The sequence below is a fragment of the Esox lucius genome, chromosome 20 (genome assembly GCF_011004845.1).
Source record: "Esox lucius isolate fEsoLuc1 chromosome 20, fEsoLuc1.pri, whole genome shotgun sequence".
NCBI classification, from domain to species: Eukaryota; Metazoa; Chordata; class Actinopteri; order Esociformes; family Esocidae; genus Esox; species Esox lucius.
In genome coordinates this window covers 16,862,432-16,886,972 of record NC_047588.1, presented here as the reverse complement: position 1 = coordinate 16,886,972, position 24,541 = coordinate 16,862,432, and the positions used below count along the sequence as shown (strand labels likewise).

At 41.8% G+C, this 24,541-nt stretch overlaps 1 protein-coding gene across 2 annotated transcripts in view; it reads left to right on the top strand.

Moving 5' to 3' along the window:
• Window positions 1–937: 937 nt before the first annotated feature.
• Window positions 938–24,541, top strand: part of si:dkey-22o22.2 (neural-cadherin) — a 123,294-nt gene continuing 99,690 nt past the window's right edge. For both annotated transcript variants that reach the window (XM_029116048.2, XM_029116047.2), the window contains exon 1: window positions 938–2,070. In XM_029116048.2, the coding sequence (XP_028971881.2) occupies window positions 1,143–2,070 (928 nt within the window). In that variant the 5' untranslated portion in view covers window positions 938–1,142. The remainder of the gene's footprint in view (window positions 2,071–24,541) is intronic.

The following is a 24,541-nucleotide window of genomic DNA, read 5'->3' as shown; positions in this document are numbered from 1 at the left end:
CAAAAGGGGATCCAACCAGCAATGCCATTTTACAATTTCTTATTTGTCAAGGTCACACCAGATATTATTGTACTAACTCCTCAGCAGTCATTATTCCATGGATGTATAGCACCTGCTGTGATGTCATGGTGGCAACAGCAAAACGCCATCTAGCCACTTACTTGAGTTGGAATTAATTGGATATTAATTTTAAAAAGTATTACTTTTTGTTACATGTTTTTGAAGAACAGACAATAAATTAAAAACATAAAACAACACATCGTACAGTATGTAGCAGTATGTTGACAGAAAATTACACCCTACACAATTTCTGCTTTGTATCTTATTTAAAATACAAATCAAGTCATTTCATTCTGTGCAAACCCCACCCCCTAATTATTCGGTACCAAAAGTTGTATTTTGGTACTTTTTAAATGATTCATATGAGTCACATACAAAAATCTTTGATTTCGGTTCTGATCTTCCAAACTGAGTTCAGAACCGAGACGACAAAATGCGGCTCTGAACTCGATTTGGACGCAGGTCAAATAGAGAATCGTTTAACTCATGTTGATTTAACATAACGCAATTCTATCAAGGCATGGAGATATCTCCTTCAAAATGTAAAGCCTACAATATTAAAGTGCAGTCTAAGCTAACGGTGATCATGTTTAGCCAAAATCCAAGAAAACGAATGTGTATTCAGAAGTCTCTCCAGGCAACAAAACTCATTGCTTGAACACAACGTTTTAACATGTGGACTTGAATGCTAAATGCTCTCTTACATTCGCCTTCTAAGCAGCTAAATCAACCTGCGTGTGGGCTAGCCGAGAGCTGTCTGTCCCTTCCCATTCCGATCTCTAATTGGCTGTGCCTCGAAGGGCGGTGATCATACACCACATGGAGAATCTGCGGCGTGTTGCCTGTCAGTGTAGAATTCATCCTCTCTGCACTCGAGTGATGCTGCGCGGAAAAAGCTGGATGCAAACTTGTCACTTTGATGCAGTTGTTTGAGCGACAACTACTTTTTCATTGCTGAAGCATTCAAGTGTGAGGAAACTATATTGCTACTCACCTCTTATTAATGAACAGTTTTGTATTACTCAATTACTAAAGAATTTCAGTATTTTGAACTACAGAGACAAAACTGATTTGATGGAAACATGGTGGGTGCTACTAACGGACCCGTAGCCTTGAATACATTTCTGTTTGTCGCATTGGTGTCATTTTCTTCGGGAAATTCCAAGCTGCCTCTGTATTATGGACAAATTATGGAGAACTTACCCGCTGGAACTGTGGTGGACGGGGTCGTTTTGCCGGTTGGAAATGACTGTCATGTTACGGAACTGGACATCGCTTTGGAAGGGAAAGATGCATCGGATTTTCGTTTGGTTTACGATCACAGAGAACAGCCTCTTGTTTTACAATCCACAAAAACTTTAGACAGGGAGTTTGTAGCAGTGTACGATTTGAAGGCTGTTCTTTCGGGTTGTTTGGTTAATGTCATGGTGATTAAAATCAAGGTGCTTGATTCAAACGACAACATACCACAGTTTATAAACGGAAAAGACACGATTGAAGTCAATGAATTGACTCCTGTCGGTTCTGAATTGGCCCGTTTTTCTGCAACCGATGCGGACGATGGAAAGAACGGTCGAATCACTTATTACGCATATCCAAAATGCCCACATTTGCACATAGTTCCCCAAACTGGACAGGTAATGCTGGTCAGTTCTTTCAAGGGTGTCATGAACATAACAGTGCGTATTTATGCTAAAGATAACGGAGATATCGCACTGATAGGTAATCCAGTGACACTTCACCTTGATGTGCGGAGACCTGCTATCTCGAAGGTTAGGAGGCCGAGAGCGGTTTCTGAGGAAATGTTTTACACAGTGACTGTCTCCGAGGACGTCAAAGTCGGGGACATGATATTTACCGTGCCTGACCAGAAGTTTGAGAAAAGGTGGTTCGAGGTGATATCAGAGGCAGACTCCCCGGTTCAGATCGAAAGGGACTCAGGTCGTCTGTATCTTGCGCACAGACTGAAGTCCCCAGCGGAGGTCACGATCAAAATCCAAAACCTCAGAGGTAAGGAAATCTTCGTGCATAAAGTTGTTGTCTTTGGTATATGTCCTGTTTAAAGTTGCGGGTTGTCTGGGGAACCTGTCCTGAAAATGCCTTTTCCACACTGGTAAGAATAGGGGGGCATTTGTATTTGTGCCTATAGAAATATCTTCGCAGCATGTCTATCGGACTCCATTGTAAGCATCGTTTTGATCGAGAGACTCAAACTGGCAAATGCTGTGTTTGCTCACGACTTCTAAATAATGACACTCGCTATATAAACACGTTCTCTTATTCGTTAGGTTGGACAGAGATTGCGCATCCCTATCATAAGGTTTAAAGGGGACAATATATCATGTCAGAATTGTTGACTTGGAGAGAAATATTTGTGTCCTGTTTGGATCTCCCTGAAATTGTGGGATGTTTTTTGTGGGTTTAGATGACTGTTTCATCTGTAGGGCAGTCGACGCAGCAGTTCAATGTAGTGGGCTGCGGCGTCTAGCGAAGAAAAGGTAACTTGGTGACGCTACTTTCCGAACGGTGGCAGACTTCAGACAGGTTATTGTATTCTGCATTCCTTATGGTTAGAATTTTTGGGGGGCGTTTTTTTTTTTGCATTACATATTGTCTTTTGAAGTACAATATAGACTTTTAACATTTTAATTAGTATTTTAATACATGCTCAGTTATTAGGCTGTGCGTAATTGTATTCACAACAACCCAGGCTTGTGGATCCAAGCTGGGCTGTGCGCGTCCGGTCTCCGTTTATTTGCCTACACATCATTGTCATTCTTGGTGAAGGTGTTATTATGTCGCCAGCAGGTCGTTAATTGGGTAAACATGATTATAACGCATGGATGGTGAAAATGTGAGTGTGGCGATGCTTGCAAGACAAGTCTACCCACTGACACTTATGTGTGGCGGACACTGGTTTCAATGTAGACACAGGTGCTTTTTAGCATGTACAAAACCACCACGTTTGACAATATCAATTTCAAATGTGTAATTGCAAGTTCACTTTTATAAAACAATAGTTAATAAAAATCACATGTGTAAATTCAGATGCAAAAAACGCCACGTATGAAAATCTGTGAAAAACATTTCTGGGCTAATTGCATTTTTTACATTATGAGAAACATTCACAAGTGTAAATGAATTTGGCTAAAGATTTGAAATATTACTTAAGCTGGCATGTGCTTGTCTTCATCATACACTCCTGCACAAAAAGTATTTGGTGTCCACCATTTTTATTTCCCTGTTGATATTACATTACAATTTTTTTTGATTGAGAGTCAAATATGTCATTTTAAATCAGAAAATAAACAGAAATTCCACTGACAAAATTATTGACACTAGTCTAAATATTTGTCGGAACAGCCTTTGGCCAAAATAACTGTTATCGAGCGTTTCCTACAGCCATGGATGGTCTTCCTGCGCATTAGTCCGGACTGTTTGTTCTTGTGCAAACAGCTCCGGTTCTCCCAGATTTGAGGGGTGCCTCCCAACTGCTGTTTTCAGATCTCCCCACAGGTTTTCAATGGGATTTAGTTATTTGCTGGCAATTACAGAACAGTCCAGTATTTTCTCTGCAACTATTGCTGGGAGCTTTTTGATCTATACTTGGGGTCGTTGTCCAGCTGGACCTTTCTGACACTGGGTTCAACATTGCACTCCATGCGGTATTCTCCTGATTTCATGATGCCATGGATACGTTCTAGGCAACCAGTGCCAGAGGCAGTGAAGCAACCCCCAAACATCACTCCGTGATTAACTTTGGAGAAGGTGTTCTTTTATTTGAAGGCTTCATTTTGTTGTGGCCACGTCCAGACTGGCAACAGTAACAAGGACCTAAAATGTCTTGATAATATTATGTGTAGTGGAGTCAGGAACTTCATGGTCTCTGAAGATGGACTTGTAGGCTTGAGATTGTCCTTGCTTGTATATAATCTTTTGTCTGACCTCTTCAGTCAATTCTTGTGTTTTCTTTCTTTTCTCCATGCTCATTGTGGCACACAGTGAAACGGAACACTGCAGGTGAGCTCAGTTTTAAAGTAAAGGAGAATCACCAGCTTGAAATCTTATTATTTCTAACTACTTCTACCAGGTGCCAATAATATTGCCAGAGCCATTTTAGCATTTCTTTGTGTAATAATGTTTTAGTAAATTATTCAGATTTTTTGGTTATGTTCAACTGCAAACCAAAGAAATACATAAAGGGATACCAACATTGTACAGTTTGAATAAAGTGCAAGGGTGCCAATATTTTTGGCCACAACTGACTTGGACCATAACGATTGATTGAAGCCTAGTGAAATAAACTGAAATAACTAACATGTTTTTTTCTCTTCATTTGTTTTCTCACTTTGCATGGATAAAAAATTTTCTAAATCTAGAGATAACATTTATCTACTACAACACACAATAGCATGCTCTTAAGTTCCTGCGCAAATAAATACACGCACATTTAACACTCATCACATTGGTTGCATTTATGACTAATAAAATTAATCCACTGCTATCTCCAACCATATTTTCATAACCTAAATTACATCATACCTCTAACATGAAAGAAAAACACTTGTTGAAACAAACAAACATATTGTACTTGTCTACCTAAAGGCTTTTTACATGATTTTTTAAAATTATAATGGGATACCATTTCGAAGTATAATGGGATACCATTTTGAAGTATAATGGGATACCATTTTGAAGTATAATAGGATATCATTTTGAAGTATAACAGGATACCATTTGGAAGTATAATCGGATACCATTTTGAAGTATTATGGGATACCATCATACAATTTTAGGCATATGAATAATGATGCTGTGGATGGAGATAAAGTTAAAGACATAATATTCTTTTTCATTCAAAATAATAATGTCAGTCATGCTGGAATTTCGACCGGTCAAACCAAATTAACGTCAAACATTGAGAAGTTGTCCAGGTGAGGATTAGATTGCTCCCAAAATAAATGTTTGGCCACGACATCTGTTTGTTTAAGGGAAGGTATTCCCCGACAAGCCAGGCGGATGTAGAGGTAATCAGGTTCCCCAAACAAGAACCCTGCTAATACCTACGGTTCTTCTGGAGGAGTTATGATGATTTATTTACCTGGGGATTTACTAGTCAGGCACATGTGGCCTGAACAAACCTAAACAAGCCAGTTCACAGGAGATGGTTTATTTGTGTAAGGGGCTTTGGAGTGAGGGGTATTCGGTGGTTTCATGCGTAAAGTTGACTAGAATTCAGCTGATTTGGCCAAAGTAATTACCCTGTATAATTGCACTGTTGAAATGTTGAACTACAACATATGATTAAACCATTGAAACTTAGCACGTGCCTCATCCGACAAATAGGTCAGCCAACAGATTGTCTACAGGATTTGTATTGTCTGGGTGGCGTTCACTTAACAATGACCAATTCATTAATAAAACCTTTCAGCATAGCTCCTAAAAGATGCTTCTCCCATGAAAATATTGTCATTTTACATGTTGTTGAAGTCCACAACTAGAATATGAATAGATATAATACTGACGTTGAGCTGCTTGGAGGTTTAAGCTTCATACAAAAGAAAAATAATTGTCTTTTGATACAGAAGTGAGTTCTGATAAGATTAATTACCAGAATTTACTATGTGAAATTCTACTGTGTCAAAACAAAGCAGGGACACTACAATCAGCATACCCTGCCAAAATGAGTGAGCCCCAAGAAGCTAAACAGACTGCACCGCCTGTGTGGTCTTTGTGTCAAGCTATAACGCTGTAATGACATGTATGTGTTCATTCACTGCACAGTCCAACACAGAATTTTGTTAGATAAATAATAGTATCTTACCTTATTGCACATACAAAGTGTGACATTCACTGAATAGAAAAAGCAACACATGTAGCTCAGACCCATTCACTGAAATAGTTATTGTCTTTTGGAGGAAATCAGTAATCGCAAGCATTGTTTTCCTCTCTTGTGGTCATGCTGGGGGGAGTGCCAATGCAAAGTCCTTCAGGGACATCATTACTGTTAAAGCTATTGTCTTGCCTTGTGCCACTGTGCCACATTCCCTTTCAGTGTGTTTGGAGTGGAATGTTTTATTTCTTCCAGTATGAAGGACTAGATGCTTTCAGATAAACCAGTTTGCCCCAAGTGTGGATGGGTGGATTACTTTCCAGTTCCTACCCTTTTATTTCTGTCTGTACACACACACACACGCACACGCACCCACACACACAGTCATGTATTACTAACCTGGTGGGGATGCAAACATGTTTTATGTTTCCTAAACCTTACCTTAACCATAACCCTAACCTTATCCCTAACCACCATAACCTAACTTTTGTATCTAAAGTTAACCAATCCCTAATAACTAACCCTATTTGGAAGTTTCACCCTAAAACTAACCCTTAAACCATTAAATCTAATGGTAATGGAAGTCCCCACATGATCAGTTTTATAGACTTTTAGTCTCCAGAAGTTATGTAAAATAAGCCCACATACTCTTTCTCCTGATTTTTTCTCTCTGTGTGCTATGTCTGGCAATTCTAAGGCCTTGTAATTTCAGCTATAGAACAGATTCATGTAGTCTATTGTTTAGATGGGAAATTAACTTGTCTTTCACATGAAGACAGCATAATACTACCGATTTGTAACATATGTACATTATGCTGTAATTTAATGTAGGCCCACAAGTGCCCTTGTATCTGTGTTCTCTCATGAGTCCATAATTATTTGGACCCATTTCCACTGGTTAAACCTGGGTTGCACGCTTGGAGACTGAGAAGACACGTTTCAGAGGACACCAGATTTGGCGATTCAACTTAAGTGTAAACTAGCATTTAATTAACAAGCCTGTCACACACACAAAGGGGTGGACGTTTGTCTTAAGCCAACGTAGTTATGTGTATGCACGGCTGCAGGCATTATGGGAAGAAAAAATACCACTTAACGTGTTTGCTCAGGGCAATGCGCCTCTCCTAATATCAAGGCTAGGCAGGCCCTTCCTCTGGCTTTGCTGCCCTTAAGGATTAGTTGGTCTTATTTGGTTTCCATTTGGTTTGGTGTCACAGATGCTTATGTCTGCAGCCCTGGTTAGTTGCTTCGGGGGTGATTGTTGCTCCACCCTCCTGTACTATAGGCACTAACAAACACACACACTTTGGCTCTAACACAACAAGTAGAGCTGACTCAAAGGGGTTTCTGATTGGGTGTGGACTTCTGTGTGTGTAGAAGGCACAATTCTGCACAAAAGTACAAGTCTCTATTATGTGTGTGTATTGGCTGAGTAAATGTTATTAATGGACAGTGTTTGTTGATTGTTTGGGAAAGCTCCTTACGTCCCAGTCCCCTGCCCTGGAGGGATCCCGTGGTAGTACCTATGAAAGTTTGAAAACCGCTACAAAAATCAAGTTTATCTTTCCCCTGGAGTGACGGAAAGTCAAATTGAAAAAGAAAGGATGGAAGGTAGACCAGAGGGGGAGAAAGAGAAATAAGAGAGAGTTAAAAGTGCCTTCATCAGCTGGAGAAAAATGAGTTTGATAAAGTGTGGCCCACACTATAGAGCTGACAGACATCAGACTGCCTGAGTGTGTTGTTGAGGGGAGTGTTCTGGAACATAGAGACATCAACATGCCTGGGTTTGTTTCTTGAAACCCAGGCATTTCTTTCTGGAATCCCAGGCAACCAATTCAATTTTCTTGAGTTGCTTACTGTTTTTCCAATTAGTTAAAATACTATTGTGGATTAGCCAGATGCCATAAATCTCAGTACAACATCCCATATGAAAAAGGTATATGAGCTTATTTATTATAGTAAAACATACAGTAATGTGAAAAAGTAAGTACTCCACCTACAAAGTTGTCTTTAAAAAAAAAGAAACTGCACAAACTTTGCCTACATGGCAGGTCAGGAAGAACGAAGCCGTTACTCTGAAAAAAAGACACAACTGACATTTGCCAGACAACACCTGGGTAAAGGTGTGCTTTGGACAGATGAGTCAAATCTGGAGGTGTTTGGTTACAATGCCAAATGCCATGTTGTGCCTTGTTTTAAGGTTCTTCTGTTGCCTTTGAACAGAAGAACCTTATACCAACCATAAAGTATAGAGGCAGGGGCATTATGGTTTGGGGCTGCTTTGCTGCCTCAGGGCTCGGCCAACTTGCCATCATTGAATCAACCATAAATCCCATATAGTACCAGCTACAACAGAATGTCTCAGAAAAAATAAATGGAGGGTTGTGGAATCCATATCTCATCCCTATTGAAATGCTGTGGGGAAACTTGAAGCAGGCCTAGAAAGCAAGGAATCACAGAAAACAAGACACTGAATCAGTACTGTGAAGAAGCGTGAGCAAATATTCCTTGCATTGGATGTAAGAGACTGAGACAATAACAAGAAATGACTACATTACGTTTTTTCAGCCAAAGGGGGCAACACCAGCTATTGAAGCCAGGGGCGTAGTTTTTTTTTGGCAATATGAAATTGCACTGTCCACAATGAAGACAATAAACCACCTCCACGTGTGGTGCCAAATGGTGGCAGATTTTTGTATTTCAATGTGTGTGCTATATTTCTCCCTTCAAGCAACTGATTTCTCAAATTAAAGGAATTGCTAGCTGCCTCTAATTGTCAGCTTCCTATAATTGGTGACAATCAATACCTAGAGTCACCTCTGCGGTCAGGCCCTGACTGTGGCCCCAAGGGGCATAGAGATGCTTAGAGGCCCCCAGCCAGGCCCTAACAATCAGGCCAACTAGGGACTCACACAACTTGTTTGGAGAAGTAAAACATTTGAGAGAGAGAGACGTCTTGCCTTACCATAGCTAACCACAAGCATATGAAGGTTATTAAAAATCTAACAATCTAACAATGCTACAGTCTCAACAGTTGCTAGAAATTACACCAAAGTGATACATATTGGTAATAATAGTTTCTAGTTGATAGCCAACACCAAACAGGTTAGTCTAACTAACTATGATTACACATTTGACAACAGACCAAAAATGGTCCGGCATGCAGATTGTCTGTCAATGAAGGCTGACAGCTTGCTGCCTACCTTCATCCCACAACTAGAAGTATAGCTAGATATTAGCTAACATTGAGTTCCGGAATGTTCTACTGCATGACAGAAAAGTTAATTAGTGAATCGTTTTATGGTTTGGCAAAACCATGTTTCTACAAAGGCATTTAATCTACATGGTCTCTACCTACCATCTGGGGGTTTGAATTTATTTGTTTCTCATTATAAAAAAAAAAAATCTCAAGTAGGTCCACTATACATTGTCATCTATCTTTTTTCAAACATGGTGAGTACAGATTAAGTAATTAAACTTGACGAAAAAAGATGGACAAGTTTGTTTATTCTTCGCACGATATACTCTATTGTTCTGCCTCTTTTGACGGTTCATTTTCAAAATTCTTATTTAGCAGGGAAGTAGTTGCCTGCCTGCCTTTTCCCATTCCTATATCCTTTATTTAGTTGTGTGTGTGTGTATGTGTGTCTTTTGTGACCTGCCATCAAATGATAACAGTGGAAAAGCATTCTTTCATATACTGTATTATATTTGCTTGGCCACCCTTGGGTGACACGTTTGAATGATAGGCAGGGTATTTTTCCTTCCTTTTCCCTCCTCTTCGTTATATTACATTATATTAGTATCTATTTCTGGCCCCACCTTGGGCCATACTGACCAGCCAGTGCATTCCTTACCTTGTGACGCTGTACCACCAGTGTCTCAGAAAGTCTGACTCCATTTGTGACAATTAAACCATTCTCCCAACTGCTTTGTACTGTGTGGCCTAGGGACATGCCTGTGGACCAGAATACATAATTAAATATATGGACACATGCAATTTTAGTTTAATGTTATAGCAGGAGTGTGTGTGTGTGTTGTCTGTGTGTGTTTTCTGTGTGCAGTCTGTGTGCTGTCTGTGTGTTGTTTGTGTGCTGTCTGTGTTTTGTTTGTATGCTGCCTGTGTGCTCTCTGTGTGCTGCCAGGTGCTGTCTGTGTGCTGTCTGTGTGTGCTGTCTGTGTGCTGTCTGTGTGTGCTGTCTGTGTGGTGTCTGTGTGCTGTCTGTGTGTTATCTGTGTGCTGTCTGTGTGTGCTGTCTGTGTGCTGTCGTGTGTTGTCTGTGTGTTGTCTGTGTGTTGTCTGTGCGCTGTCTGTGTGCTGTCGTGTGTTGTCTGTGTGTTGTCTGTGCGCTGTCTGTGTGTTATCTGTGTGATGTCTGTGTGCAAACTGTGTGCTGTTTGTATGCTATGTGTGTGCAGAAGGTGGAAAGGGCTTGGGGATAAATGTGAGGAAGCTATACCTCTCCAGAATGTTCTTTTTTTGGATCAAATGAAGCCCTGCTGAACTGTTTGGGTCTGTCTGAATTAGTGTTACAGCTGGAAGGGCATGGAGAGTGCAGCCACACACACATATACAGGACACACAGACACATAAGGACTGGGACCTGGCCTCAGGATACAGTGGTGGTCTGATGGACGGAGGCATTGCTTTTTCACATTTGACATTTCAGTAATTTAGGGCTTTAATCCCATGTGTTTTATAATCCATTCATTCATGTTGAGATAGGTAGGTTGGACAACAACTAATCTCAACCGTCTCACCATTGCATGACTTATTTAAGATTTTTTTTACAAAGAGTTGGAGCTTCAGAAGGTATTGGTATATGAAGAAAGGCAAGGACTAATGGTTTTTGTAGTATATTTAAGCAGTAAGGCAGGACAGGGTGCGATATATTCTATTGCCAGTAGACAATGTCTGAAAGGTTATTCATTATACTACATAAAAGTCTACTGCAATAATAAACTGGTTACCAACCGGATGGTTCAAATCCTGAAGGCTGGTGGGCTGACATCCATGGGGTATGAAATGGTGTTTGACTCGCAACAGGAATATCACACCACTAGCTTGGTCAACTGGCAACAGGTCAGTACATGATTGGGTATTAAAAGATCATTTGAGAGAGGATGGGTCTGTAAGAAGTGAGAAAGACTGCGCAGGCAAATAGTGCAACAATTTAAGAATAACGTTTCTCAACATAAAATTGCTAAGAGTTTTGGGATCTCATCATCTACAGTACATAATATAATTAAAAGACTCAGAGAATCCAGAGTAATCTCTGTACACAAGGGACAAGGTTGAAAACCAATATTGTATGGCTGTGATCTTCGGGTCCTGAGGCTGCACTGCATTAAAAACAGACATGATTTTATAGTGGACATCAATACAAGGGCTCATGAACACTTCTGAAAACCATTGTCTGTGAACACAATATGTCGCTGCATCCACAAATGTAAATTAAAACTCTACCATGAAAATAATTACCATATATCAACGAGGCCCTTCTCTGGGCCCAAGCTAATTTAAGAAAGACTGAAGTGAAGCGGAAAACTGTCCTGTGGTCTGACAAAACAACATTTTAAATTATTTTTGGGAATCATGGACCCTGCATCCTCCGGACAAAAGAGGAGAGAGATCATCCAGTTTGTTATCAGCACACAGTTCAATAGCCAGCAGGTGTGATGGTATGGGGGTGCATTAGTGCACATGGGATGGGTGATTTGCACATCTGTGAAGGCACCATTAATGTAGAACAATATATACATGCTGCCATCCAGATGATGTCTTTTTCAGGGAAGGCCTTGCTTATTTCAGCAATACAATGCAGAATTCTGCTCCTATCACCACAGCATGGCTCTGTAAGGAAAGAGTCCTGGTGCTAAACTGGCCTGCCTGCGGTTCATACCTGTCCGCTATTGAAAAAATGTGGCCCATTATGAGACGTTATATATGACCAAGTAGACCCTCAACTCTTGAGGAGCTGCAATCCTATATCAAGCAAGAATGGAAAAACATTTCACTATCAAAACTACAGCAATTGGTCTCTTCAGTTCACCAAATACTTACAGAGTATTGTTTAAAGAAGAGGTGATGCAATGCAGTGGTAAACATGCCTGTCGCCTGTTTTTTGGAATGTGTTGGTAGCTTCAAATTTTAAATGGGCATGTATTTTTCCAAAAACAATAACATTTCTCAGTTTCAACATTTGATATGTTGTCTTTATACTATGTTCAATTAAATACAAGGATAAATGATTTATACACCATTGCATTCTGTTTTTCTTAGCATTTTACGCAGCGTGCCATTGTTTTTGGAAACAGGGTTGTAGCATGAGTTAGGGCTATTCTTATGCATGATGCAACACATCCCTTAGCTGTGGTATATTAGCCATGCATTCCAAAACCTGAGATGCCTTAGTACCAATATAAACTAGTTACAAACACATTTAGGACAGTAAAAATTATTTTAAATTCTTATATGTTTTATTATGTATTTTATAATGTCTCTCAATTTCTCTCCCTCTCTCTATCATTCTCTCTCTAGCTGTCCCCCATTTATCTCTCTTCCCCACTCTCATTTTCGTCTGATTGCTCCCCTCTCCCTCTCTCTGTCTCATAATTGAACTACATGCCAGAGTGAGGTCTGGCCCCTCCATTGTTTTCTAATAGGTTATTGACAGCCTATCCAAACTAGCCCCAGGAAGGCCATTTTTTGCAGGAACTAGGACAAGGTCACTGGAACATACACTGGCTTCCAATGTCCCGACCTGCTCACTCTGATAAGTGTTCACCCTGTCATATACACACTGTTCCCCAGAGGACACCCTGTCATATACACACTGTTCCCCAGAGGACACCCTGTCATATACACACTGTTCCCCAGAGGACACCCTGTCATACACACACTGTTCCCCAGAGGACACCCTGTCATACACACACTGTTCCCCAGAGGACACCCTGTCATATACACACTGTTCCCCAGAGGACACCCTGTCATACACACACTGTTCCCCAGAGGACACCCTGTCATATACACACTGTTCCCCAGAGGACACCCTGTCATACACACACTGTTCCCCAGAGGACACCCTGTCATACACACACTGTTCCCCAGAGGACACCCTGTCATATACACACTGTTCCCCAGAGGACACCCTGTCATATACACACTGTTCCCCAGAGAACACCCGTTCATATACACACTGTTCCCCAGAGGACACCCTGTCATACACACACTGTTCCCCAGAGGACACCCTGTCATACACACACTGTTCCCCAGAGGACACCCTGTCATATACACACTGTTCCCCAGAGGACACCCTGTCATATATACACTGTTCCCCAGAGGACACCCTGTCATATATACACTGTTCCCCAGAGGACACCCTGTCATACACACACTGTTCCCCAGAGGACACCCTGTCATATATACACTGTTCCCCAGAGGACACCCGGTCATACACACACTGTTCCCCAGAGGACACCCTGTCATACACACTCTGTTCCCCAGAGGACACCCTGTCAAATACAAACTGTTCCTCAGAGGACACCCTGTCATACACACACTGTTCCCCAGAGGACACCCGGTCATATACACACTGTTCCCCAGAGGACACACTGTCAAATACAAACTGTTTCCCAGAGGACACCCTGTCAAATACAAACTGTTCCCCAGAGGACACCCTGTAAAATACAAACTGTTCCCCAGAGGACACCCTGTCAAATACAAACTGTTCCCCTGAGGACACCCTGTCATATATACACTGTTCCCCAGAGGACACCCTGTCATACACACACTGTTCCCCAGAGGACACCCTGTCATATACAAACTGTTTCCCAGAGGACACCCGGTCATATACACACTGTTCCCCAGAGGACACCCTGTCATACACACACTGTTCCCCAGAGGACACCCGGTCATACACACACTGTTCCCCAGAGGACACCCTGTCATACACACACTGTTCCCCAGAGGACACCCTGTCAAATACAAACTGTTCCTCAGAGGACACCCTGTCATACACACACTTTTCCCCAGAGGACACCCTGTCATACACACACTGTTCCCCAGAGGACACCCTGTCAAATACAAACTGTTCCCCAGAGGACACCCTGTCATACACACACTGTTCCCCAGAGGACACCCTGTCATACACACACTGTTCCCCAGAGGACACCCTGTCAAATACAAACTGTTCCTCAGAGGACACCCTGTCATACACACACTTTTCCCCAGAGGACACCCTGTCATACACACACTGTTCCCCAGAGGACACCCTGTCATATACTAACTGTTTCCCAGAGGACACCCTGTCAAATACAAACTGTTCCTCAGAGGACACCCTGTCATACACACACTTTTCCCCAGAGGACACCCTGTCATACACACACTGTTCCCCAGAGGACACCCTGTCAAATACAAACTGTTTCCCAGAGGACACCCTGTCAAATACAAACTGTTTCCCAGAGGACACCCTGTCAAATACAAACTGTTCCCCAGAGGACACCCTGTCAAATAAAAACTGTTCCCCAGAGGACACCCTGTCATATACAAACTTTTCCCCAGAGGACACCCTGTCATATACAAACTGTTCCCCAGAGGACACCCTGTCATATACAAACTGTTCCCCAGAGGACACCCTGTCATATATACACTGTTCCCCAGAGGACACCCTGTCATACACACACTGTTCCCCAGAGGACACCCGGTCATATACACACTGTTCCCCAGAGGACATACTGTCACACTGATTGTACAAGCACACACACACACACCACACACAGAAACTGGATCTCCCCTGCTGCTCCTCATGTTAATTGTGAAATTGGACAAGCTCACATTTGTAACCTGGGATTTATATTAAATCCCTCAAACATAAATAAAGCCTTTTGAAATCCCCATCCATCAACTGCAGACACTCTTGTTCAAACATCATACTTACTGTATAGGAGGATTTAGGAAGTACATTTGTCCCTCACAGCTAATGATTTTAGTTTTTATACGACTGAGCTTGGGCTTGTTTGTGTATGTGTGTGTGTGCGTGCATGCATGTGTGTATGCGTTGCGTGTGTGTCTATGGGTGTGTGCTCTCCTTCAGCCCAGCCAGCTGTTTGTTGTTCAACAGATCAATGAACTGGATGTCACTGTTTTTCCAGTGATCACAGCCCCCTGAAAAGAAAGGTTTGCTAAACAGTGAGACGTTTTGCCATCAGTCAAGCAGCCAACATCTGGGTGTTTGTGTGTGTGTTCATTGAGAATGACTGGAAATATGATATCCATTCATTTATCTATGTATTCCATTATGCTCACCAACAATTTTATGTAAATGTATGTGTCAAGTAGTTCTAGAGCCATATACTGCAGTGACCATGTTCACCAAAATGAATGCTTCATAAGGTCTTCACTATAAAATGCACAACCATCTCAAATATTTGAGGTCCTTAAAGGCATTTGAATTAAAAAACACATTTCCCACTCTTTCCTCAATCATAAATGCATATCACTCACACATTTACTTCCTGCTTGCATTTTGTCTCTGAACACATTTCTAAACTGCTAATCCCGCGCGGACTCAGGTCCAACATTCCACGGAGCCTGGTTCTCAAGGCTAGTATGTTTGTTGATGGCACTTTCTAGCGGTACCTTGTTTAATCTGGGTTTCAGCATGGTGCCTGTGCAGACAAGCTAGATGTGACATGCTTATTGCCTACCTCATTCCATCAGGGGGTGGAAAAACACGGGATGTAACATGGCTGAAGGGGCTGGCCAAAGAACAGATTTTTTTTTTGATGATGCTTTATGACTACATGTTAATGGAAAATAAGTTATACCATTCTAAAACTCTCTACATATCCTTTTAATACTTTAATAGCTATGAGTGGGTAATGGTATGTGCCTTTTAGTAATGTCTGTTAGGGGTTTTCATGATCACCCAGAAATACCCCCTGCACACCTTCCATTCAGTTTGTGATCTCCTGCATGCCTTCATTAGCTGATCTTACATGGACAGAGCTGTGATCTCAGGCAGGACTTTATTAGTTGATCTTACATGGACTGAGTTGTGATCTGACTGGCCTTCATTAGTTGATCTTACATGGACTGAGCTTTGATCTCCAACAAGGTTTCATTAGCTGATCTTACATGAACAGAGCTATGATCTCAACAGGCTTTCATTAACTGATGTTACTTGGACTGAGCTGTGATCTTAGATTGGTCTTCATTAGCTGATCTTACATGAACAAAGCTATGATCTCCAACAGGTTTTTATTAGCTGATGTTACTTAGACAGAGCTGTGACCTCCAACATACTTTCATTAGCTGATCTTACATGAACAGAGCTGTGATCTTAGATTTGCCTTCATTAGCTGATTTTACATGAACAGAGCTGTGATCTCCAACAGGCTTTAATTAGCTGATGTTACTTGGACAGAACTGTGATCTCCAACAGATTTTTATTAGCTAGTTACTTGTACATAGCTGTGATCTCCAACAGGCTTTCATTAGCTGATGTTACTTTGACAGAGATGTGATCTCCAACAGATTTTCATTAGCTGATGGTACTTGGACAGAGCTGTGACCTCCAACAGGCTTTCCTTAGCTGATCTTAGATGAACAGAGCTGTGATCTAAGATTGGCCTTCATTAGCTGATCTTACATGAACAGAGCTGTGATCTCCAACAGGCCTTCTTTAGTTGATCTTACATGAACTTAGCTGTGATCTCCAACAGGCTTTCATTAGCTGGTGTTACTTGGAAAGAGCTGTGATCTCCAACAGGCTTTCATTAGCTGGTGTTACTTGGACAGAGCTGTGATCTCCAACAGGCTTTCATTAACTGATGTTACTTGGACAGAGCTGTGATCTCCAACAGGCTTTCATTAACTGATGTTACTTGGACAGAGCTGTGATCTCCAACAGGCTTTCATTAACTGATGTTACTTGGACAGAGGTGTGATCTCAAACAGGCCTTCATTAGCTGATGTTACTTGGACAGAGCTTTGTTCTGGAGTACCCCTACAGCCTAATGGGTCTGGTGGGTAGATCTAATGCCTCCTGGTTCTCCTCTTCCATATCTATCGCTCATATGTCTGGTCTCACCACTATATAACAAAGATGCCCCTAGACATTGATCTAAGATCAGTTCTGTTTTTTCCCATCGCAGTGATAGGATATGAGTTGTGAGGGATGTGCTGATCCTAGATCTGTGCCTGAGGGCAACTTGTACTGGGAGTGTGGGAGCCCAGGTTAACAAGGGGCAGTGTTCTGCTAGTGGATGCTCATTATGGGACTTGACTTCAGGCACTGAACCCGGCTGAGGAACACCTGGACCTCCCCTACTGCTCACAGAACACAACTATTCGTACACCTGCCCGCAGCAGAGGCACACCATACACACACACACACACACACACCATACACACACACACCATATATACACACTCACACACACACACACACCATACACACACACACAAACCATATATACACACACACACATGCACACACCATGCACAAACACACACACACCATACACACACGCATAATATCATTATTCTCAAAATCCCCATCTTAGGTATTCTAATGACTTGTAACCTGCTGCTAGGATGGTAGTGTTATTCTGCTTTGAGGCTGTTTCACCACATATCACTCCGGGGACATTGCGGTGCTGTGTGGACGGATAGAACTTGGGAAGAGCTGTGCTTATTTGATTATATAATGATCAGCGGTTTACCCACGAAGGCCACAATGTGAATCCGGTGACCCACCGTCATTTACCCTGTTGACAGGTGTTACAGTGCCTGTAGTCACTCTACACCCATGACATGTCAGTATCTGAGATTCATTATTTTATAAATTAGGATTTTTCACTTAATTGGCCTCCTGAGTTAAATTGTAGTTATTCATATGTTTTCAGGATAAATTCAGCACTTTCTGGTGGTTCTCTCTGTTGGGTAATGAAATGCAAAGCCAATGCTGAACAATCAGCACCAAAAGAAAATGTAAGAACACTTTGTGGAAAGATATCCAGGTGGTAGTTATTAAAGATGTCCAAGGCCTTTTATATCTGAAGACCATTATTAAGAAGTACAAGGTGTATGGCACCTCTAAGAACTCCCTTGATCTGTCCGTCCTTCCAAACTGGATAACTGAGAAAGGAGGAGACTGATCATAGAAGAATAACAAGAGGCCAATGACTTTGACGGAGCTACAAGCTTGTATGGCCAAGAGTACATATGACAACCATATCCAAAGCATCCAGAAAGCAATGACGAGATCCTGACAAAATTCTAATTGAACTTTTTTGCCTAAATGGAAATTGTTATGTTTGATATAAAACCAAAATGTGAGAGTTCAAGGGGGTGTATCATTTCTAAAGGCATTGTGTGTGAAGACAGAGGCAAACATGGAGACGAGACAGAGGCACAAAAACCCAACGTGTGTTGGAAAGTTCCCGGGCAGTCGAAACTTGAGACAGGAAATCTATATTATGTAAGCATGGCGGACAGCGAATATCCCCCTTCTATTTGTTATCAATTTTGTACGGGGTCCCGCACAGTCATTGACTATCATTTGCATACGGCTGTGAAGAGCTTCCATTTGAAATGCCAACTTCAAAGGGAAATAAATAAACTGCCAGAAAAAAAGCACTCGTTTAAAGATTTAAAGGCTGCAGAAATCAATTAAGCAAATAGAGTGCCAAGCTCTTTGGTTGTGCACAGCAGAAAATCAACAAACAAATGCAGGCGGTAGGAGATTTCACATTAAATTGTGGGCTTTATTTGAGATCGGAGGCAAATAGGAGTAAACTAGCCGTGTAAAGTAGCAATTCCCTTGTTTACCCAGGCCCCCGGGTAGTTGGTGAAACAAGCTCTTAATGGGCATGTTTGTGGACATGTGTGTGAGAGTGTGTTCAACTTTGAGATTTGGTCCTCAAGGGACAAAATAATTCACATCTCATCAGAGAAAAGACATGAGATAAGACATGCTTACAAAAGGAACAAAAGGAACCACCCATGGCAAAACTATGCCTACATTTTCCTTAAGAGATCGACATTAATACAAAAACAATGCTGTCTATCTGGTAGGCTATAGGCTTTCTGGTACTTTGTATTACTTTAGGCTATAGACTTTCTGACTTTAAATGTCTGTGTAGTAGGCTTAGTAGGCTATATGTTTTCTGATAAAAAAAACTTCCATGTTAAATAAAGTCAAGTAAATCAGCATAATTTGCATACAGTACTTAAAAAAAACAGAATACAATTCTATTGAGCAGCTTTCTGAGTTAGATATAGAAACTCAGTAAAAAGAACACAGAAAATCAAAATCCAGAGGTCCGCTGGAACAATCCACAAAGGCCCATCTAAAACAGAAGACTTTTCACCTCAGGGGACATCCATGCCCACACACTCAGCCCAGCCACTCACAGCTACATGAAGAGAAAGTACTTTGATATACAGCAGGCATACATAGGAGCCCATCTTATCACTGTTATTTCTGAATTTCATAGAGGGATTACATCATCTCACGGTCCAATTTTCCTGACAGAAATTACACTGAATTATTAAGCACTCCCAATGTGATGAACTATTAATGATATTAAACAACAAAACGCAACGCGGGCCTAAAATATGATGTGATGTGAGGTTGGGAATTACTCATACATTGGGCTATTCCAGGGTATGTGGGTCATGAGTGTCTGTACATTATATGACCACTCGTCACCCATTACAGCAGTCGGTGTATGGGCCTTGTAATGTTCCTGGGTCCTATGTCACCTCCCTTAGGGTCAGACTTGCTGCTGTCTGATTTATGAACCCAGACCTAATACTGACCCTGTTAATGAGAACCTTTTCACACACACACAGACACACACGCACCACTTTCCTTTCCCTCTTCTCTCCTTTACTTCTTTGATCCCACTCTCTGTGTATGAATTCTAGGACCATCAGTTAGAACTTGGTTTCACAAGATGACCTTTGACCTGGATTACACAGCCCTTAGCCTCACCTATCATGTTTCTGTCTCTATCTGTGGGAGAGGTGAAAGGTCCCTGGATGATGTACCGGTTGTCTTAGTGTCGTTGAAAGTTAATGACGAAGGTCTTATTGCTCAACACGTTCTTTCATCTAACTTTGAGATTCTTTTGTCTGTCTGGTTGCGAACACTGGCGTTTACTGCAATGGTTGGATACTTTAGCAGAAGGAAATAGTACGCAGACATCTTGTTGGATTTCAGTGGTCCTGATTTAATGTTAAACCGCGGTCAAATGTCTATTCACAGTCCCTGAGTTCTCTGCGGCACGATCACAACAAATCCCTTCTCTATTGGCACAAATGAAGACTGACAGAAAGACCTGCCTCCATCGCTCTTCTTCCACCGCTGTGGGTTGGAGAGGGAGAGGGGGAGGGGGCGAGGGAGGTGGGGAGGAGGGGATGGGATGAAGGAGGGAGGAGGGGATGGGATGGATGAGGGAAGCACTGGGGGAATTTATGGCTCCAATCAAAGCCCTTTCATCTGGTGTACTGTGCCTCTAATAATTGAAAAGCAACGTTGTCACCATTTGATGGCACTTTTGCATTAGACAAAGTTCCCCATCATCAATAATGCAGGGGCTTCATTACCAGGATCAGGGATTCTCTACTCTCTCTGAACTTGCCTTGATTTCTTCCCTTGGCTTTCTTCTTCTTCTCTGTTCACACATCTAGGCTCTGGATATGTTCCATTACTTCTCTTTTCAGTGAGGATGGCGTGTTGATGGGGAGACTACGGGAAGGTTAATGGGACCTCATTTCTCTATCGGTGGTAAACTGGCTGAAGCTTGTTAGAAGAGTGACTAAGACTGGTTGGACTAGAAGGGGAGGGAGGAAAATAGTCCACTGAGAGGATAAGAAGCCACCTTGATGGCTGTGGCGGTGTGGAGAGGGGCGGGGCGGGGGGGGGGTCATGTGACTGTTGACCTTTTGTACTGACCTACGGAAGGGGGATGGAGAGCACATGTTGGAAGTGTGTTAACGTACAGAGCAGAAGTGCAGACCCCCTCCTCCTTCTCTCCCCCCTAAAAGCACATTAGTGAGACCTCCCCCTTCATGGGTTTGATCTCTGTGTCTAACATGCTGAGGGTATGGGCCAGACAGGAAGACGGCCTGGAGGTCCTCGTCTGACATTACAGCAGAGACTCTGGCCTTTTCCTCTGGGCTGTATCAACACAACCAAAGTGGCAGAGTAATGGAGGCTATAGGTTGATGGATGATGGATTTGTCATCCTGAAAACCTACCAGTATAGGTACATGTTAGGGGGAAAAAATTAATTTAGAAACAGCATATAATGTTTTACTAGGGCTGAACATGAGTAATGAGACAATGATTCAATACTGAGTACTGTATTAGTTGGCACATTGAAGGTGTTCCAACTCCCCGCCAACACGGGGGGGGGGGGTGTATGTGTGTGCACAGATGTACACACACACACCCCAGGGACAGTAGCTAGAGTCTCTGTGTTACTTTAAACGGAGTTGTGCATGTGATTGTAATTGTGTGGTTGTTAGTGTGCGCCTGCTAATTCATATGCCATGCTAATCCAGTGTGTGCCATTCTAATTCATGTCGCACTTTTCCCTTGAGGTTCTTTCCCAGATGGAGTTCAATATATGTATATGAGTTCAACAGAGGTACTTGTGTATGTGTTCAGCAGAGGTTCGTGTGTATGAGTTGAACAGAGAGGTGCGTGTGTATGAGTTTAACAGAGAGGTATGTGTGTATGAGTTTAACAGAGAGGTATGTGTGTATGAGTTTAACAGAGAGTTATGTGTGTATGAGTTCAACAGAGAGGTACATGTGTATGAGTTTAACAAAGAGCCGCGTGTGTATGAGTTTAACAGAGAGTTATGTGTGTATGAATTCAGCAGAGAGGTATGTGTGTAAGAGCTCAATAGAGGTACTTACACACATACTGGGTCTTCACTTTTTCACCTCCTTCCTTAAACATTCACTTTTAATTACACAAGCAAAGTCAATGCTCAGGTTGAAGTTTTGGAGAGGAAAAGAGAAAAAGAAGACCCAGTGTGAAATTGCCACGGTGTGTTATCTTGGGCCACTTTAGTTGAACACACATATTTGCAGTGAGTAACAAGTCCAACTGTTTGAAGTGTTCCTCACAGCACAGTGAGTGTGTGTGTGTGTGCGCCTGTCTAGGATGGAGGGAGGTACGCTTTGATGTCTGGCAGTGGCCTGTTGCCTTTCTGCTTCGAGTACAGTAAAAACTCTGAGAGTACAGTAAAAACTCTCAGAGTACAGTAAAAACTCTGAGAGTACAGTTACAACACTGTACATTGCTAATAACGTTTCCTTGTAGCGTTTTGGTTACTTAAAATGTCCATTGTAATATTTTAGTTTTAGTTCTCCTTTTGTTCTTGTTTTGATTTAGTAAAAAAAACTATAACTTTTGATTAAGTTCTTGTTTTTCCCATGTACATAAAGCCCTTTACTTTAAACTGAGACAGACTCTGGACCTGTATTTGGATCTATACAGAAACAGAGAAAGAGAGAGAGAGAATATGTCTGGACTGGGTGAAGGCAATAAACCAGGGTTAGAACTGTTCGGGAGGGGGGTGTGGTCAGTTCCACATACAATTTGCAGTATTCATTTCTTCTGGAAAATAAGTTTATATGGTCCCCTTTCTGTCAGCATCCACATTTTTTACAGCCAAACGCTGTAATGGAAGAGGTTTACTAAGGACTAAAAGTTAATGTAACAAGCCAGCTTGACCACATTGCCCATTTATGCATATAGTAAATTAACAATATAATGTTTCCAACAGTTTGGTGTTGACTGTTAAGTTTTGTAGCTACCTAGCTAGCTGTGGTGGATGAAAGCATAATGAGTATATAATGTCATTGCCATTTAGTTTTGCCAGTGCACAGCTAATAGTGACATGGGGAACATAGAGTTACCTGTGTGGACCACCTGTTAACACACCTATCTTTAAATGCTACATCACAGCCTGTTAACACACCTAACTTTTAATGCTACACCACAGCCTGTTAACACAGCTAACATGTAATGTTACATTACAGCCTGTTAACACAGCTAACCTTTAATGTTACATTACAGCATGGTTAACACAGCTAACCTTTAATGTTTCATCACAGCCTGTTAACACAGATAACCTTTAATGTTACATCACAGCCTGTTAACACAGCTAACTTTTAATGTCATATCACAGCCTGTTAACACAGCTAACCTTTAATGTTACATCACAACTTGTTAATACAGCTAACCTTTAATGTTACATCACAGCCTGTTAACACAGCTAACCTTTAATGTTAAGTCACAGCCTGTTAACACAGCTAACTGTTAATGTTAAGTCACAGCCTTGTTGGGCTTTAGGTTGACTTACAATTCTAGGTAGCTAATGGCGGTAGTTGGTCTGATAGTTCTCAACGTCAGTAAGGCTAGTGTGCTAGCGTTCCTTTTTAAAAACATGAGGAATATTTTTTTCTAGTTTTCATCCTGTGGGTGAATGGTCTGTCCATACCACCTTTATTACAGGTGATTGATGAGATCCCCTTTATAGGAACATAATCAACCTAGCTGAATGTGCATCATCACTGTGACACTTTATTTACTAGGTCTGTCAATTCAAGAGAGCACCGTGCACCCGAACTGGTTCATTCAAGAGAGCATCGTGCACCCGAACTGGTTCATTCAAGAGAGCCGTGTGTCCAGACTGGTTCATTCAAGAGAGCTGTGTGTCCAGACATCAGAGTGACAGAATGTAAGAGTGTAGTTTGTTAAAATGCTACATTGCCTTTATGTTCACGATAATATGAATGCAAAGTTTTTTTCTGAAATCATTATTAGGTCAGTTGCCAAAAACAAATGTATCATGCATTTCGGACACCTTTTAAACTGGTAGTTTTTAGGCTTGGTATAAAAGGTATACACATTATTTTATTACAACAATAGCACTAACTTTATTCACAAAGATCTAAAGCACCTTCACTCAACATACCCATTTGCCCTGTGAAAGTGAACTTGATATCGAACATTTTTAAATGTGTATTTTTCATAGCTACCCTGATTAACCCAATCTAGTGCGCGTGAGTGTAGCGTGCTACTGTTCGACCTTGGCTGATCCTACCACCATGCTGTGGAGAACAGGGTTAGACCCCTGTGTCGAAGGGACCCCAGCCTGGCTATCAACCCACCAGGAGACATAGGGATTCCCTCTCTCTCTCCTCTCTTCCCAGGATCACATTGGACACGCTCCCAAGCCAGCTCTGGGGAAATCTGTTCCCTCGCTCTCTTAAATGAGTGAATGAAGTAGTCACCCCCCCACCCCCCCTCCCCCCACACACACCAGTCAAGGTCATAATACTTAAAAGAGATTTTTTTTTTCACATCTACTCTCTCCTGGGACAGTGGCTCCATCATGGACAGGATACTTAGAGAAGGGCAGAGTAACCGTACTTCCATATCTTTTGTGTGTGTGTGTGTGTGTGTGTGCATTGCTTTGGTGAGCACGTGGCTGTGAGTTTTTATCTGTTCGTGTGAGGGTGTGGGCAGGTCTCGGATGTACAATAGCCGAGGTCTATCAAAATGCATGCAGGCATGTTTTGATGTTGTGTTATGTGGATGGGTTTGTCTGGTTGTT